Source organism: Salvelinus namaycush, chromosome 18, assembly GCF_016432855.1.
Source record: "Salvelinus namaycush isolate Seneca chromosome 18, SaNama_1.0, whole genome shotgun sequence".
Taxonomy (NCBI): Eukaryota; Metazoa; Chordata; class Actinopteri; order Salmoniformes; family Salmonidae; genus Salvelinus; species Salvelinus namaycush.
The window spans coordinates 19,548,915-19,568,812 of record NC_052324.1 but is presented as its reverse complement, the minus strand read 5'-3'; the positions used below and the strand labels follow the sequence as shown (position 1 = coordinate 19,568,812).

Sequence of the window (19,898 nt, the reverse complement as noted above, 5' to 3'; positions counted from 1 at the left end):
TTAATACTCTTTAGTATTCCGTTAACCCCTTGCAGACAACAGTCTTCTAAAATCACACACCCATAACTTCCTCACTTAAACTGTATCCCTCCCATCACAACAGAGCAAGCCACTCTCAGTAAATGCTAATCTCCTAATTAACAAGCTAATTAGGCAATTACAGCTTTGCAGAAGGATGCCTAAATGAAATATGACAACACAGTCACTGCTTTCTATGGCACCTGTGGGTCTTTTCAGATGTCACATTGAAAAGCATAATACACATTTGAACAGATGACAAAGTGTTGTCTCTGCACACTCATGTGTAGCTCAAACAGACGAGCATGCTCTGCTTTAAAAGTCCTCATTTCATTAGTAATGATGAGTTGATGAGGCTCAGTAATAAGTCCTCATGCATTAAACATATAATGTTATCCCATGCATCCTTTCCTCCAATACCATGTCCATTCTTGACAAAGTCCACAGAAGGTCAATCCTAAATGATCAGATTATCTCATATGCAATGTAATGTGATGCTTATGTTTTTTTCCCTTGATTCAAGTGGTGTTGCCATAACAGCAATAATTCATTTCAAGTGTTCAACTTTTCTTCATCGAAGTGGTGTTTGTTTCAATTAACCCAAATCAACTAAAATAAATACCAGGTATACAGTAAAATTGACTTTCGGTTATGTCTTACTCCTTTTTAGATCAACTGCAGTCGCCTTATAAATGCAATAGAAGAGGCTTTTATTATGTATTTATTTTTGCAATGGTTTTCTAATGAAAATGATTAGGGAAATTAATAAAAGTAGAATAAATAATATATTTTAGATTAATAATATGGTTTCAGAATTGAAAACATTGTTTTATGACAATAGTGCACGACTGGTTATGTAAACATAGGGTGGTGAATTTGCAATGGTACTGTGTCTTTTTGCAGGGGGCTGTCATAGGACGGAAATAAATTATGTTGACATATGACTGAAAACAATGGTGAAAAGGTATGGTATGCAATGCAATGAAGAATCATGCACTGCAACAGAGGAGAGGAGCTCGAGCTGTACCTTTGAGCCCTCCTTGACAGGTATGCAGTGTGACTTGACAGCTCCGGTATTTCAATGATAAATGCAGTAGTCCTGGGACTCCCATTCACTAAACTCAAGAGTGTGTTGAGCTGATACTTCAAGGTCAAGTGAATAAGAAAGGAGCGGAACCACACAGTTCACTTGTTAGAAGCTGCTTGCCGTGATCTCAACCATCAGACCTTTGAGGTTCTTGATTCAATCCAGAACCAAATCTCTCTTGAATGTATTTCATTCATTTTGTGAAGGTACACAGTACACAGGGTGGTGTATAGTATAGTGTAGTTCACTCAGTGGTATGACTTTTCCCAAAGGCTAGATTGTAATCTTGATTTTATTTTGTAATGCAAAACCTCTTGGTCTTCCTTTCTGATAAACAACACTAAACCACTTTTGTTGTTATATTTTATGATGACTGTATAATCCAATAACAGTTTTACATTTTTGTTGCAATTTATCTCAAGAGTTTTGACAGAATTAGAGAGGCTATATGGAACTTCATGCTCTGGGAATGCTGTTGAGCCAAAAGGGAGGCTGTACATTAGAGGCTGTACAGTACCTAAGTATATTTTGTAACTAATGAAACCACATAATCTTTTCTTTTAGGCTAACAGGGCTTTTGCTCATGGGCATGGATGAGCCCCTTTTTGTCTGATGAGTTCATTTCTGGAGAATATCTGTTCATTTAGGGGACCCCCGTTGGCTCAAAAGCACCCCCAGAGGCAAAGATTCTGTATAGCCTTTTTAATTTTGTCAATGTTATACTTACAATGAATTAAGATAACATTTAGTTATTATGTCGTGGTTCATATTGCACCACCACAGTTTGTGTGACCTACACCCTCACCAACATGTGGAGCTCTCCGACAAGTTTGCACAGAGATACTCTTCACACACTTGCTATTCTGGGGTACTTGCATGATGGTGACATTTCATTAAAACCTGTCTTATATGAATGGTGGGTATGTAGATGATGATTAAATGTTGTTGCTCAAGATTTAGGAATTAGACTACTAGAATACTATTTAATAGGATCTCTATGGTTGCAGCCTTGCATCCAGCTCAACAACTTGTCTGCTGCCATAGCAACTGCAGGGGAGCGCTGAGCAGTGATGCCTGCTTGTGCAATGGATGTCACCCGTAGCAACGACCAATCAGAAGTTTATATACTTTCAGAGATCTGTATATAATGAAGAGATGTTCATGTCTCTGCCCTAACAATTGGAGTAATTGTCCCAAAGGCGACAAGCTTAGGTCCAAAATAAGCCCATAGAAACGCATAAGGCTTATTTTGGACAGATTTTGGGGAGAGTGAAACCTCTCGCTTCGCCTCTTCCTCTATGTCCTTTGTAGAAGTACATGAAGGGATGTGGTGGGTGGGCTTTCAGGACCATGCATCGGCCAGCAATAGGTCACCCTGGTCGTCAGTCGCATTCAAACACAGCGTTGATTGGTCGATGAGGTTTACTTCCAATATTATAAACATGTCTTCTGCTTGCCTACCCTATGAGGCAAGGCTTGGTAGGGACGACCATACATAGCATAGCCCTGAGAAGCGAAGAGTCAGTGCAATTCATTATCAGTTCTGTATCAAACTATATAAAACTCTGCTAAGCATTTTATTTTGTGTGTTACACTCCAATTTTTTATTATGTGTGGAGAATGACGGCATTTTGGTGCACGTGCACGGGTAAGGCATACGACAAGTGGGACTCCACCGTTATTTCATCATTATAATAACAATCTCAAGCACTGCTCTAGCATTTTATTTTCGGGGTTCCAGAGAGAAGTGACAAGAATATAGACCCCTCCTCTGAAGGGCGGAGCGTGCATTTTTATTCCGATTTAGTATTTTTTTGCTCTGACACGTCTGCACTGAGTGAGTGGCATTGGCACACTGTCAATCGCTCACTACCGCTGCCATCAAACAACATAAAGCACACAGGCAGAGGCTCGGGCTCATAAATTTCAGCAGGCAGATATTTTTGCGCATCGCTTTAAAGCGTGTAGCCTAATTAATTTCTCGCTGTTATTTTTTCTATAATTTTTCCACTAACGCTATTAACTTTTTTCTACATTTCATATTTTGTATTATTGCATTTGGCTACCAATGCCGCTCATGATTTATTTAATTTGCAGTTATCTTGGAAATAATTGCTATACATTTACAGGTAGAAGGTACTCATTTACTACCTAAGTGTTGTATTTTGTTTTTAATTGTTGTTGTATTTTCATTCACTTGCTCATTGCTTAATTTCACTTTGGATATTTTTCGCGCTCACAATAATGGGGATTTGAACATTTACAAGAGGAATTGCAAGAGGAAACATAATCAAAAGAAGACCGCTAATAAATGAGAGATCAGCAAGGATCAGCAATACCCAACACGTCAAATCTAAAGAGAAAGACGAATTGACAAGAGGACTCGTGCAGGATACGAGGGACAGCGGCTGTCATTTTGACAAAGAAGTTTTGAAGAATTATAGCTTATGCATTTTCGGACATAAACATTCATAACTACACACACTTCGGACCGTAAATAAACAAGATAGTAAGAAAGTGATTACATGGACACGCGATATTGATACCATCACTGGTACTCACCTATTTATTTTTTCTTATACGCGTAAGCGCAATATCACCAATATTCAGCTCCTTAACGCAACACATGTACTAGTAGTTTTTGTATGTGAGTTTTTCAAGCTAAATTTCCGTTTGTGTGGCTTAGTGCATTGATTCTGTTGCGGCTGACTATGGACGAACAAGCCCGGATCATGCAGGCTCTCGGCGGTGTCAGCTTGGCTGGCCACTCCGTACAAGGAGGCATGGGACTGCAGCCTCCACATGGACACGATGGGACAGATGATGGGCGAAAACAAGATATCGGTGACATTCTGCATCAAATAATGACCATTACTGACCAAAGTCTGGACGAGGCGCAAGCAAAGTTGGTTCATTTATATGTTTTCACTACAAAACAATTTACGCACCATTACGCACTATAGCTAATGAATGCCCATGTAATAACAGGTAGCTAGGCTATACAATGCTGCTCCATACCTGAAACCCACGGACAATTAGTTGCAGGGACCAATATATATTAAAAAGTTAACACCTGTCATCCAGTAATTCTAACAGTTTTGACACTTGCATCTTTGCCTAGTGTGGAGTCTACATAAACTTTTAGGGGAAAGTGCAGGCTATATATTTCATTTACATATAATGTTGCGTATTGGTAGGCTGGGCTACTGTAAACATTGATTGATGCGTATTTGTAGAATAATGTGTTTCACAGTAACTCATGATATTTTAAAATAACGTTGGGTAATGTCCTAATTTAATTCCATAGCAAGTTATTTTCCATTAGTAACACTTTTGAATGTACACTCTTGAGTAGTTTCAATTGTGAATTTTCAACAAATAAACTTTTTTTAAACTAACTTTGAAGTCATACAGAATAGTTAGTATTTCAACAAACAATGCATCCATTGTCATTCGTGTTGACAAATAAGTCTTTATGTTAGAACTTTGAGATGCATGTCAACATTACCTACAGATCCTCCATGTGCAAAGTGAGCAAGACCTCGAAGTTATTGTTAAGAGCAAGGACATTATTCAGTAATATCTTAAAAGTTTTAACAACTGTGGTGTTATAGTGACTATATTTCAATGTTGGTTCTTGTCTCAAACTGAAACAGGAAACATGGACTGAACTGCCACAGAATGAAACCTGCACTCTTCAGCGTCCTCTGCGAGATCAAAGAGAAAACTGGTAAGATTTCACATGCATTAAAGTGTAGGATTAAACAACACGAGGACTGTAATAATAGGAAACGTTGCGGAGCCTCAACGCATTTGCACACCGCCATCTTTATTTTCCTCTAGGCAGCCTTATCCGACGTTATCAAGCGGGAGACAGAATCAGCTCCGCAACGGAGCAAATTTGTAACGGGGAAATGTAGGCTATGGTTTCACCCGTTGAGAAGCATCCATACCCCACAAAAATGTATTATGTGCTCTCACGTACAAATTGATAGAGGGTTGTTATTCGATGGTTCCATTGCCGTGGCATGGACAAGCTGGCAACCTGCACATGTTTACGCTGTGCGTCACATTCTTTCTCCCGTTTCCCACAAATAAAGGACATTCACCGGCTTTGGTGTTTTTAGGCTACACCACACAGCGCCCATTATGTGAGCTGTATCTCAACTATGCGTCGTTGTGTTTTATTAACATTGAAAGTATAGCCTACAGTGATTATCCCTGTTTTCACTATTTAAATTAATCCCAAAATGTGTCAGTTACACTGTAATCTCCTGCATAATGAGGTTTTCTGACCACAGGATCACTATTGACATTATTAGCGCCAGTCTATCTGACCGTTGTTGCCATCTGTAACGCACATACAGCATTCATTGGATCAATAAAGTCAGACGTTTCTAACGTGACAAGCTAAGTGCAATGAAACGGTGTAAAGTGTATATATAACAGCATTGTGTAGCCTAATAGAAAACAACACAACAAAAATATTTGCCAGGCATTCGTGGACAGTCTTTAGAACCAGTCTCTGCACATCATTTAACTTTCCTAATACAAATGGGTAGCATACAAATTAGTAATTGTATTAGGGTTAACACATTGTTAGAAAGTAGGACATGATTTAAGATTTTAATTATTATGTATAATTAATTTTAAGTATATATTTTTTTTATATTACATTTGTTTGGTCATCATAGTAGCCTTCTGTAAGATGATGTGTAAAACACGAAAGGGGAAACAAGCTCCCCAAACAACAACATTGTGTGTGTGTCCACTGTGTGAGTGAGTTTGTGCATGTGCAAGCGAGTGAGTGACAATTGTGGCACCATGCGACTTTAGGATCACCTTTTTCAAATTCTAACCATAATAAATCCACAAACTAATAGGTTGCTAATAGTGGGTTAACCTGTCTTGTGCACCTTTCTTGTGCGTTGCGATGCCATGCAATCCTGACGTCACAGCAAATGCAGCAAATGAAATATGATACACTGATAGCACAGTATTTTATCATAATGCGCCTTTTAATTTCTGTTGTTTACCCAAGGTCGAGTGGGCCTGTAGGTTTTGGTAAAGGAGAATGCTCATAAGAAGCCACAAACACCACAGCCAATGATGTGATGCTTTTGTTAGGACAGGTAGCCAGTCATTCCAAGGCCAGACGGATATCGTATGGACCTAATACACATAATATAACATTTGGATATGACAAAAAATACTAAGGATTTTATGCCCACATTATTGGAGAAGGTCTTTTTCATGGATAGGGTTCCTCTCACAATTTTTATGAGCCAAAAGGAGGTTACTGCTAGTCAACTTCTCACATATAAACCTATTACAAAAATGTGTTTGCACTGCAATGTAAAACACAAATACAAGTTTTCAGTATTGTCGGTGTATATGAAACATATACAAAATATTGCAATTCATTATTATTGTTAAAGTGTTTGTGGCTTATTTTTTTGGCCAATACCCTATACAGTTTAATAGGCAGAGGTTCTTATTATTGCCCAAAATATTGAACTTTATTAAATACATTTAAAATAAAATGTCCTTTTAATTTTAAAGATTTCAAGTTGTAGAAAGTTTTTTTTCAATCTGTTGCCAGGAGCATTATACTTACTCTTGCTAGTGAATATTTGATATATTTGGTATATTTGATACCAATGGCAAAGTTGCATTAGTTAATGACTACAAGAGACAATACATCAGATTACAAGAGTAATGTAAGCATTTGGCATTTTCCCCTACATGCCGGTCAGGTCTAAGTTTTGTATATTGGTGTCTGTAGAGAGAGAGAGAGGGATGACAGCTGTCAAATACCGGTACACTCTTAAACCCATTTTAAAACATAGGAAAGTGGCCTATCATACAAAAAAACTTAAATGACATTCACTTGCTACTGCTTCAAAATAGTGATGGCTTGCCAGATTTGTGGCCTTTGTGGGGCTAATAATAAGCAGAAGTGACTTGGGGAAGACCATAAAACTTAATGAACTTCTTGGCCACAGGAGGTGTCCACAGGGGCAGGAGAAGGGCCCGCTTGGCTGCCTTGCCTACTTGAGGCATTCTTTATGCCTGTCGAAAAGGAAGAGGGAAAGCGAGCGTGCGATCGTGTAAGAAAAAGGGACAATGTGATCACTGGATAGTTTAGCTCGATGTAATAGTGTGTGAGCGACTGTGCATACAGTATTGTGTATGCTTCTGCGTGTGCATCATAGATGAATCCATGCATCAATATAAACACACTCAGGATATGTATGTTTCCCTATACGCTTTCAGATCTAAACCCCACCTGTAGAACTCAAATCTCCATGGGCACATATTGGATTACTTTTTACATATTTATATTTCATATTACATTAAAGATCTAATTAAATATGCATGAGGAATAGAGTCTCCAAGTATGCAAATTATTTAAATGAGCTTGTTTACCAGCTCAGTTGTTGTAATCTTCTTTAATCCCTTTGATGGCCTTTGTTTCAATGTATTTTTCCACTAAACAATATTATTCTGTACTACATTGTTTGAGCACTCAATTTAGAAATGGCTGTGTAATAATGCTTCTTCTGGTTGTACATTTTCTCTATCCCAGTCCCTCTGATCAGTGTGTGTTTTGTGTGCCGTTTGGCATTTGGAAGTAGCTGTAAAGTTATTGTTTTTACTGAATTTAAATCCACTTTCTGTTTTGAATTGAGACGTGCCTCAAAATTCAGAGGTGTGTGTGTGTGTGTGTGTTTTGCTTGTTTGCAGTTTTGTCTACATCTTATATGTATGAAAACATTTGACAGGTGGACATTATTGATCTCATTGTAACCAGATACTCCAGTGCCTTCATTTGATTATACTTTATCAATAGATACATAATGCAATTCAATGCAATTAGTTTGATAAGATATTTTGTCGTAAATCAAAGGAGAGAGCAATGTTCGGAAATATAAAATGCTCATTATTATTCTTGGTTCACACTGTATCAAGCATAAATAAAAACAGGCTAAATCAAACCAGAAGTGTTTGTATTGTAGCCATGTAAACAATGACAGCAAACATACGTATTTACATCTGTTTAAAGAGTGAATGGATGATGTGTGTATGTGTCTTGAGTGTGTGTGTATCTGTGTGTCTGTGTGTCTGTGTGTGTGTGTGTGTGTGTGTGTGTGTGTGTGTGTGTGTGTGTGTGTGTGTGTGTGTGTGTGTGTCTGTGTCTGTGTCTGTGTCTGTGTCTGTGAGTGTGCGTGTATCTGTGTGAGTGTGCGTGTGGTTAACATGTGGTTTGGAGTCACAGCCTCCCCCCTCTTAGCCATTGACAGAGCTCAGCTGGTCTGGTGGCCTTCTTGACCGGGTTGTTTTTCTTTCCCACTGTGGGCCATTCACATGCCCCTGTGAATCTTTGCCCCTTTCATGTCTGTTCAAGTGGCACACAATCCCAATGTCATTTAACCATGCAATGATCCCATCCGGTGAAAATCATTTCCAACCATGAATTTGACAGCAGTGCAACAAACAAACACAGCTTTAATTATTTTATGTTTAAAGTATGTGCTTCAAAACTGCGCAGAAAATGTATTTTTGGGAGAAGAGTAGAGTAGTTGTATCAAGGCTCTCTTAAACAGCTCCAGGGGAACAATGTGGAACAATACCTGATATATATCTAGAATCTTTACATTAATATGTATGTTAGAAATACGACGGACATTTCAACCTGTGTGGAGAATTAATGTATGTATGCCTCCCACTTAGAATCTCAGAGACTCACCAGGGACCTCGGTGCATGGCGTCAAGGGCGGGGGGTTAAGTTAAATCTATTTTTCCGCTTGGGTCAGTAGCCCGTGTTGTGTGGTTGGGAAAGAGAGAGGGATGCACTTGACTGGTAAACAGACAGATGGGTTTTGCAATGCAAGGCTGTTTGTAGTGTTCGGAGGATTTTTGGCACTCTTATTGTAGACCTAGAGCAGATTTCCTCATTGCTAAGACCCTAGAAGTATTAATTCACTTTGATATGCTAATTAGAGGGCATTATGGAAGAAATGAGATTAAGTGGCAGCATGAAGTCATTTGCTTGTCAGTAAATTGAGTGTTTTTAGCAGGAGGGGTTTGTTTTTTCACTTTCTCTTGGTTTTTGCATTTCAATGAGCTGAATGTGAGATATTGCTAAAACTGCTAGAATTCTGTGCCCTTTTTGTATTTTCTCTCTCATCATGTTTGACACTAGCAATCTGCAAAAGATCACACAGGTTTGTTCTTCGACATTACTTTTTTCCCACACCTCTTCTGAATTGTGCCCAGCATGTCAGGAGCAGATAAAGAAAAGTAAACTCTAAAAAGATAAGTATGCTGTCATTTCTTTCTGCCATAGCTTGAGGAAGAACTACAGTGCATTGTGGAGGGAGATCTCAGTGCTAATCAGATGTGCTGGGTTTGTTTTCTCTTGCTCTTCTTTCCCCTCTCTCTCACCCTGGAAGAGAGGCTTTCAGCAGCAGCGGGAGCAGCAAGAATAACAACGGTGAAAGATTACCTCCATATGGTATTTCTGACCAGGAAAAGAGAGGTTCTGCAGCAGGACTCCTCTTTGATGTGAGGTTTAATCAATAGAAAGAGATTACAGAAAACTATTACAATCTAAATCACAGCGCGCCACTGAGAGGCTTAGTCCTCTTCACAGCTCTCTCAGCTGCACTGCACTCCTCCTGGCTGCTTATTGACCTGTTGTTTTCTTGACCTTTGACTCATCAAGTTCAGAAACGGGAGGTCTGCAGAGGTAAGAGAGTGCAGGAGACTCAGGCTGATCAATGCCCACATCCAGTGTGTAGAGCAAAGGATTAGAGAGACTAGCTACACTAACAGACTAGGGGAATGTCAGCATTGTGTTGGACAGCATTATGTTAGCCTCCTCACACTACTGAACACACTGCTGAACATGCTACAAAATGTGTCTGTTTGTTCATCTATGTGCACGCTGTGGTTATGAACACTGGACTGGCTGAATTAATTTCAGAGTGAGGTTGTAATTAAAACCACATGCAAGGCTGAGTAAAAACATTACCTTGCGTAAATATTGTTAGGTTTTAGGGGTAAGCATTTCTCAAACCTTTCGGGAACATTAATTTCAAGGCTCTCTGACAGAGTTAATGAGCCACCTTAATCTAGTTTGTTGTTAATTTGACATCCCATTATTATTATTATTATTATTATCATAGTAGTAGTAGTAGTATTTTTATTAGTATTATTAGTATTTGTGTTAGTATTATTATTACAATGAGAAAACTATCTAAGTTAATGATATCAGTATCCTTACCATGGCCCAAGATCACAAGTCAATGTTTGTGAAGACTGCCTTGTTCTTTACCATTTGTTTTTTTATAGTGTTGATTTGCGCACAATACCAGAGTCAATGTATGCCGGGGAACAGAAAGCTATTCAGCAGACAGACAATTGACTTTGGCTGCTTTTTGTTTGAGGGTGCCTCAGTGATGTGGCTGCAGTGACTAGATAGCGCTCGGCAGAATGGTTCTCTCACAGCTGGGTTCCTGGCCGTCTCAATGGCAGGGCCACTTGTGCTTCCTCTGCATCGGGCAGCGGGCAGGGGATTGGGAAGATGGGGCTGTTATCTAAGCAGCTCCCAAATTCCCTCCTTTCTCCTAACAACAGAGAAAAAAGAGCAAGCATATGACAAAGAGAGAATAGAGAAAAAGTAGGGTGCATATCAGTATCAATAGGGAGGGAAAATCTGTAATCTCATGCTTTCACATGCCCTGAGTATTTGTTGTATTTTGTTATCCTGACTCCTACAGTATATAGCAGCACCGGAATCTGATTCTGATCTGAACGAGGTGCTTTTGAACGATAATCCGCTGGTGCTGATGTCCCTCCATCTGTACTCATGCAGAACCTTGCACTTGCCTCTCTCGCTCCCATTTCTATAGCTGGAAGCGTTTTCTGTGGGCTCCTATGCGAACAACAGCCCATAATTGTTTTTTCCACATACGTTATGCAAATGAGTCTTTATGGCAACTGGCATAAGAATTAGCATCCTCCAACAATATTTTAGTAGGTTAATTGCGAAATTTCTAAATTGTACATCTGCGTTGTTAATTAGGCATGACAGAGGTGGTGAAATAGCTATCTTCAGGCGGTGGCAGCCAGGAGAGGCTGCTTGGGATGCAAAAGGGAAGGATTGATTGAAATTGAGGGGTTACAGCTGTAGGAGTGTGGCTGTCAAGGAATACTTCTTCGTGTCTGCCACTCGTTTAGTTCACACGTTTGACATCGGTAAAGCTTGGAGCAGCATGGCCCTTGCTTGCTTTCTGTGCACTCGCCATTATCCTCAATGTTCTGGTGCCTCTCTCTGCTAACCAAACAGAGTATCCCACCTGAACCAACATGCTGCTGAAGCGTGATGAATAATAGAAAAGAAAATTAGAATAAATCTCTCAGATCCTCCTCAGCATTGTTCGTCCTCCATCAGGAAGAAAGGCTCCTCCCACATTGACCCAGTCTGGGTATCAATGACATTGTCTTATATTTGCTAATCTCATTTAATAAATGTGGTCCCTGCTCCCCCACCCCCAACTCTGGAGATGAGCTCATGTTTCATTTAAATACCTTCTATCTCAGATCCCTCGGTTTGCTCCAATCTTTGTTATTTAAGAAAACACAGTGAATATGAACATATAGAATATTGACTCATAGCCAGAATTCTGGTATTGTAATTTCATTGGAGTTGATCAATTCAGTTGGCTTAATTATTCTTTTTTAAATCAATGGGAATATGTTTGTCTTACGTGTGAGTTACTCGAGATGTTCAATCCCTGCAGAATATGTCATTATTTTTCTACACTATATCCCTTGTGATCGTTGCGTAGCTAAGCCTTCCTCTCCAGGGGCCAGAGGTCATAATGTTTCCCCCTGTGGGCTACATGATGCCCTTATGTTGATGGAGGAACTGAAATGTTGTAGATGTTTTAGGGGCACAGCAACATGGAGGGGGTAGCTTGTTCTCTATCAGGGCCCCGGCATCTGTTAGCATGGCATCTCCTCTAATATATTGCCGCGGCTGCGCGCTCTACAGACCAGAAAGAGACCGGCTGATGAATTCGATATCACCTTTGACTCGGCAGCTATTCTTTGCAGGTTAACCAAATTGTGCTCAGTATTGAAACATTACATTTTCATTTAAAGTGAATGTTCCACCAGCCACGCTGTTTTCAATATTTTATACTTTTCCCCTGACATGTGTATATGAAATAAGTACAATTTGTGATGTGTTGTCATCAATAATTTTGTCAGCAGGCGTAAAAGCTTAAAAAGCCATCCACCCACCACGGTGTTTATGTCTACAGCAAAATGTAAAATGACCATTTACCCATGCAGACCTCGCTGGATGGTTCCTTTCAGATATAGATTTGACAGCGAGTATGTCTGTTAAATCAATTTGTTTCATGTTTACTTAATGACATTTTCTCAATTATACATTGCTAGATTTGTGTCGGTAATATTCAGTTCAAGCCTATAAGGGACTAGTCTGAAAGTGTCTTATGGTGCGATAAGTGATATTGATTCAGTAAGAGCTGATCACAGATCAGGTCAGGTAACAGAGACACTGGACCATGGGGAAGACACAGTTATAACAATGATACAACTAAAGGTTTGGTTACCGGATGTTTCCTATAGAGTTTCTTTATCTGAGCCCAATCTTGGTCTTAATGTTTTAACGCAGCATCGTTAGATGGTGGAGCTATATTGCCATATAGCAGTTATTAGTGTAAAGAGGGTCAGATAGAGAGACTGGTCTGCTGTCAGTAATGATACTGCTATTTATAGGTCCCCATTTCATTAGCTCCAGTGTTTCAGGGAAGAGATTTTCTCATGGGGCAATAGATGCCTGATGTTAATTTACTCTCCATACACATTACATGTGGACAACCAACATGCCATAATGGTTTTTAGTACAGAGGTGCACCGCTGCTGTTCACAGGAAATATATTTTGATGATGTTATTTGTTTTGGGGTTTATCTATTTTATGATTGGTCGTTTGTTTTCTAGGTTATATGATTCATATAATATTATCCATCTAATACAGTAACATGTATAGTGAATGGAACTCTTACAGGCGATCCGTTTTTCTCTCAGAGAAGTGTTGGCATTTTCAGATGTAGGCTATTAGATTTACAGATTTTATTTGAGCATTTATAACAGTACAACATTGCAAGGCTGCTACCGTGTTCAAATCATTATCAATGTTATCACACACATGCTATACCATGTCGAATAACAACGTGTGATTGTAGTCCGTTTTCTCCCTTGCTGTACCACATGTATCTTCACTAAAGGTGTTTTCTAAAGTTCTATCCTTATTTGTTCGGCTGAAATGAAGACTCTTTTCCATTGTTCCACAAGCCATTGTTCCACATGTTTCACACATTAGAATGATATATTGAAGGCCGAAATGGGAAAAAGACTGCAATGCAATGAAAATTTAATCAGCGTCTTCTGCTGCTGCTTTAATAAGGCAAATAATTCTTATTGGCTGCTGTGTTAAGATTTCTAATATTTAATTCATAACAAACCTTGCATTATTCTGCTGCTGCCCTGACAAGCCCCACTCTGCTGCCTGCCAAAAGGCAACCATAAAAACGTAAAAGCAGATGTAATGTCTAACGACAACTGGATGACCAGCTTCGAAGTCATCAATAAATACTGTACTGCCTTACATGATACTATTAAAATGGGACAGAGATTGTCTATTTTTACTCAACATTAAGATAATGATTAAAAAAAGTGAAAATATATATTGAAGGTCAGATGAAAACAATTCCATGATGGGGCTGTATTTGTTTTAAAGTCAACATATTGGTTCCTGGTGTTGAACACACAGAGAAACCTTCTATTATTGAGTGATCCAGATTTACTATCTCTACTCCTAGAACAATACACAAGGGACTGAAATCCCCTTCCTCTTCTCGCGTCATATTTACTCAAGCATGGGTTGGTGAATGTATAAGTTTACTCTAAATGTATCTTTCTTTTTCTTCACCTAAGCCCTTGAAGTTCATTTTTTGTGGGCTGAAGCAATGGAAAGATGGCAAGTGGCCAACGACTAGGTTCTGGCTCATGTTACAGTGAAACGGCGGGTCCTGTTTTCGTCTCTTGGTGAAATGGCTTAATTGGTGTCAGAGCCCCAGGGATAAAGGCCTCTTGCTCTGAAACATAGCCACACCGGGCCTGTATTCCCTCAGCCAGGACGAGCGGGTAACGCCTGGTGGTGAATGAGGACTGAGCCGTGCCATAACAATACGCAATGATGTTTGGGATGACAGAAATTAATACGCTCTTGCTCCCAGAAAGCCATGATTAATGACGGCGAGCAGGGGAACGCTGTCCCTCCTTTTACTCCACATTGACGGGCATTGAAAAGCGAAAAAGGCTGGCTTCTCTTCCCTTTAGAAAGTGGAGGTCACCCAGAGTACATTACTGCTATTTTTCTCTCCCTTTTTTCCGGTGGGAGATTGGATGGTTCCTCCTAATGAATTTAGGATGGGTCCGCTCCCCAGATTTGTGAGCTGGTATCCTGTCCACTAGCATGCTGTTGGGAGTACTCAGTCTTTCCTGGAGTTATGGCTGTTAGGAAGTACATGGGAAAGGAAAAGCACCTACTGATATATGGAATTACTTATATTACAACATAACAGGTATTGACTGATGTTTGCTTGATATGTTTAACAGATGTCCCTAATATCTCCACTACATGTCTATAGATATTATAACACAGTTAATGACATGTTGGCAACCTAGATGCATGTATCAATATGATTGATCATGTCTGTACACTTGGAAAAGGAACAGCAAACAAAAATAAGATATATTCGATGTTGTGAAGAAAGGATGATGACAATGTGCTTTTTCATAGTTTGTGTGTTTTGGGATATTAGCAACAGTAAGTTAATTTAACATCTTAAACATTGAGGATTTTCTGAAAGTGAAAGATTCGGGAGCCCATGTGTGAACACACTGAGCTGATGTGCAGTAGCCATGATATGAGTGTCTGTTGTGTCCTAGCAGCAGACACATTAATATTTAATCCTGTGTGCCACAGACATCCCCAGAGCATTCTGTTCAGGCCTTACTTTCACTAATGTCTTTTCCACCTTACCAGGTATTTCATTTCTACGTAATGGAGAATTAAAGCATGCATTAGGATGATACCAGGCACCTTGTAAGGGATTTCTAAGGTCATTTCTCTCTGCACATTGCAGTGAAAATTCTAAAAGCAAGTTTTGCCAATGGACATTCTGCTGACACGGTGTATTTCCCACACTTCTGCTTCTCAAATAAGCACTAGCTTTGTCAGAATGATTGATACATATTTAGGTAGCACTTTCTTTCTCGTAGCACTGTGGAAGGTAGGAGTGTATGCGAGCAGCAGAGAAGTCAAAGTTTTAAACAGTGAATCAGTAAGCCTCATAAGGGTCTCTCTCTGCTCTCAGACGGGTGCGTAGGAAGAGAATGTCAGCTTTGATTTGGCTTGTCAGTGATTTGAATAGTTACTATCTCACCATTCGTCATTTCAATTGTTTCCTGTGTGTGAAGGCTCAAAGCTCCCATCAACAAAATCTCACAAAGTCACTGAATCAGCATAGTTGCAAGGGTTTGTTTACTATTTAAATCTCTACAGTTTTACTACATATAGTAAGTTGTGTCAGTCTGTACTGTATATGTAATGCCCTCAATTTGCTTTCGGTCTTTTAATACAATTATGCAAAGTGATAGGCCTCCCATGCAAATGTGCACATAGCTGGGTTAGAACAGAAGGCGTGGTTCCCCACATTCTCTAAATAATGAAAAATATCCCCTAACGTAGTGTGTGTGTGTGTGTGTGTGTGTGTTTTTGTGTGGGTCGGCCGACCCGTCAGGTCCTGGAGTGAAGGCTGGGTGCGAGGGCGCCTGGTACCTCTGTCTGTAAGTATGCCGAGCACGGCCTGGCCTCTCCCGGGTGCTGATGGAGAGCATGGAGTGGAAGAGTTAATTTATTTAATGACTGAGTGTCTTTTATCTCCCGAGCCCTGATTAGAATCCATGCTTGATGAGGGAAGGGATAGAGTGGTGTGCACCAGCCTCATGCACGTAGACCCACGGACTCCGATTCCTCCATCCTTTCTCCTCCCCACCCCCACTCTATCCGTCTCCTCCGCTTTCTCCAGTAAAGATCAGAAACTAGGGTTAAGGAAAAATCATGCTATAGAGTCAGATATTTTACAATTATTATCTGTACACCTTTGATAATTGTGTAGCCTACCTTGTATATGATTTAGCATGGTGAGCTAAAGGGAGCGATCCTGGGAAATCCGAGTGAGGAGTAACGTTACATTGTAATTGTGATTAGTTGTGTGTGGCGTGGGGCGTGATAAAGATGTGGCTGTGGAGCTAGCTGTATGAACGTGGGAAAGCCAAACAGTGTGTGTCACTTTGGCAGCAGTGGCTGTCAGCAGTGGGGAGCTGCTGTTGTAAAAACCATGACCTCGCTCTCTGCCAGCATGCCTCTTGTGGAGCCAAAGCACTGCCCTGCAGATCTGGGCCAGTTGTGGGACGGAATGCAAAAAACACAGAGGACAGTGGAAATAAGTTCTAAAACCCTAATTGTGAACGGGTGGAAGTAATGACACACTTCTCTGAGCTATCATGACCAGAGAGGTGAGAGAGAGGGGGAGAGAGGTGAGAGAGAGGGGGAGAGAAGTGGCGCAGAGGGAGAAAATACTCCCTGCTTCTAACATTTCCATAAGCCATCATCAGTAATGCAACAGCAACCTCACAAACCAGAAATGATTTCTTCAGGCATTTCTGTCAAGTCTTATTCAAATAACACCAGCCTCACATTTGAATAACAGGCGACATTTTGAATTAATTAATCAGACAAGATAGTCTAGGCCTCTTCTCATTAGTCTACGGGTCAGGCTGGGGAAGATATATGCGCTGGAGATGATATACTTCTCTTTAATAGTGATTTATGGAGATTTTGGATTGCGCTCGATTTGTCAAAGGGCCTGGTAGCAGAAGAAAATAGGACAGTACATATTTCATTACCTAATCTTTGATTGATTCCATGATGCTAAAAGATATAATGCTTTTGTTTAGATGCATGGAAATCTCTTGTTGAGGCTGCAACCCAACATCGAGAGCAGAAACACAAACACGCACACGCACACGCACACGCACACGCACACGCACACGCACACACACACACACACACACACACACACACACACACACACACACACACACACCGCATTTTAATCTCCTCATAGACCTTTCCCATTTTACTTTTCCTATGCAATTAAGCGAGGGCTGTAAATTATAACTGTGCAGTACTTTAATTATCACAGTGTAAAAATAGAGTTCCTATCTTTGAGAGGATTTCATTAACTTACTGATTATCCTGTGTGTGCTAAATTTGTTCTTCCAGAATAATGCGAGGAATTGTATTTACATTATGTAGTAGGTATGTAGTAGGTATGTACTGACGCAGCCAGCCTTGGGCTATTCTGGCTAGTGAAATATAAGTACCTCTTCTAAAATAGAGACAACATATTCATGTCAGTTCCCAAGTCAATAAGATTCTTGACATTTGCTGACAGCTTGGTGTTAAACTATTTTGGCTTTGAAGTTGTTTCCGTACTGTACTGTACTGTAATGTAATGTAAGTTTAATATTTAGTATAGGTGTGAATCCAATACATAACAGTTTTATGACATGCTCTCTTTCTTGTTATTTCTTGGCCACAACAACTTGATGTATTTCTTTCTTTCTTTCATTCATGAAAATGATTGTTATCCACTGTGCAGCCAATTATAGTCAACCTACTCTGTTTATTGCTCTTAGAAACTAGTGTTTGTGGTTGCAGATTGAAGTACAGCAATGTTTTAGCTGTATGTATATGTCTGTGAGTGTGCGTGTGTGTTCCTGTTAGTTTGCTTTGGGCCGGTGGTATTAACACTGTGTGAGAGGATGAGGCTGCGGTAGGATCTATTCATAATTCTCTACTTGGGCATGACTTTGCAAGCGTGTAATTGGGCATGGGCCTAAACTTATCAGGGTAAAGGCTGTTTGTACAACCCGGAGGTGCAGAGAGACTGCTGATCTTCACCTGCTAGAACTCCTTAATAATACTGACTATTCAACAACGACTGAGGTTATAACACACAAGCATTGTTATTGAATATTGTCTGATTGCCTTACATTGGTGGAACGTGTTAGTGTGTCTTTGACTCAGTTCATTTTGCACAAATCTGTCATTTTGGTGGTTTCGATGGTTGAATATAAGACATATCCCGGGATCTGGGTTGTGGATAAGGAATTAAAAACGTGTCACCTCCTCACTGGCCATTTGGCTAATATGGCAGGACTTGTGACAGCACTATGTGTGTGTCAGAATGGTATGAGCTGTTGCCATTCTGGTGTGCGGGCAGCCAACACAATATGCACCACCGTTGTGACGAAACATTCAAATAAATTGCTGTCAGCCTGCTGAAACACCAAGTGCAGAGATTTCCATCTGACGTGTGGAAGACCCAGACATGCAGTCGTGACAAGTAACGCTGGAGCACCTGTGCGAGACTGACGATAAAAATCAGGATATGCCTGATCCTCGGCATAACAATACCTACCATTACTTGATATTATTACTCTTCCTTAAGAGAGAGCTCAAGATGGAGAGATATTTGAAACGTGACAGCGTTTTTAAAGCCTGGGTAATGAATACACGCCTGCTTTTTTATTTTTTATTTTACTGCACAATTCATTATACAGTAAAATGCAGGACTGCTGATATTGAACTGTAATTTCTCTTTGCATTATAAATACATTTAATACATTTCAACTCCCCTTTCTGAAAGAAGAGTATTTTCTTTGAATTGCAAAATTGGGAACGATAGGTTTACTTTTTGCACAATTCTGATTGTGATTTCTAAACATGATGATGTTTCACCCATAGGCCTCCAGTGCTTTAAAATTTACACTGCAACATTTGAGTCAACTTTAGAATGAGAAAACGCTCTGCAGAAAACCAGAGGACACGTTGTAAAATCTGCCATCCATTCTCCACTGCATTGTTATATTCTACCTTATAGGTTGTTAATGAGGAATAGGCCCTCATTATGAGTTTAAGGATGAGAGAGGAAAGCTTTTAATTAATGATATGTAAATGGTTCTGAATTGATTATGTTACAATATCAAGAGAGATGGGTAGAAGCTGTGGTGTAATATATTTTAATTAAGAATTAATTAAAAATGATGGCAATTTTATAGAGCCTCACAGAAAATAGTGGAATTTACTCTCTGTCAGAAGTAAATTAGCCTTTGATTAAATAAACGAGCACATACTGTATTTATAGAAGAGTTATTTTTAAACTTTGCCAGGAAGAATTACACAGTTTTTCAGAAATAATTAGCACCATGTCAGTGGTCGACCAATAACTGAGTTTGCCATGGGTTAATTGTGATTTATCCCAATTATAATGTATTAGATTTCCTTGATTTGTGTCAGCTGAAGTTTATGGATCAATAAAGCTGTATTTCATTTAATGTATTTAGTGTCTGAAATTAGATTGGACATAATGAAAGCAATTGAAGTGCATAGAACTGCATCACACAAAACATTGTATATGTATTACATACTGTATATGTATATACTTATCATATATGACAAGTCAATTATAAACCACAAAGATATCAATACATTTTTTTAAGTATCATACAATTTCTCAAAAAAATATTAGTTGTGACTAGTGTGAGACCCTAGTTAACCTG

General features: G+C 39.6%; 1 protein-coding gene across 1 annotated transcript in view; it reads left to right on the top strand.

Annotated features, from left to right (window-relative positions):
* Positions 1–2,994: 2,994 nt before the first annotated feature.
* The window catches only part of LOC120063199 (pre-B-cell leukemia transcription factor 3-like), a 75,916-nt gene continuing 59,012 nt past the window's right edge, over positions 2,995–19,898 (top strand). Inside the window, exons 1-2 of the mRNA XM_039013416.1 lie at positions 2,995–4,010; positions 4,762–4,835. Of these exons, the coding sequence (XP_038869344.1) occupies positions 3,817–4,010; positions 4,762–4,835 (268 nt within the window). The 5' untranslated portion in view covers positions 2,995–3,816. The remainder of the gene's footprint in view (positions 4,011–4,761; positions 4,836–19,898) is intronic.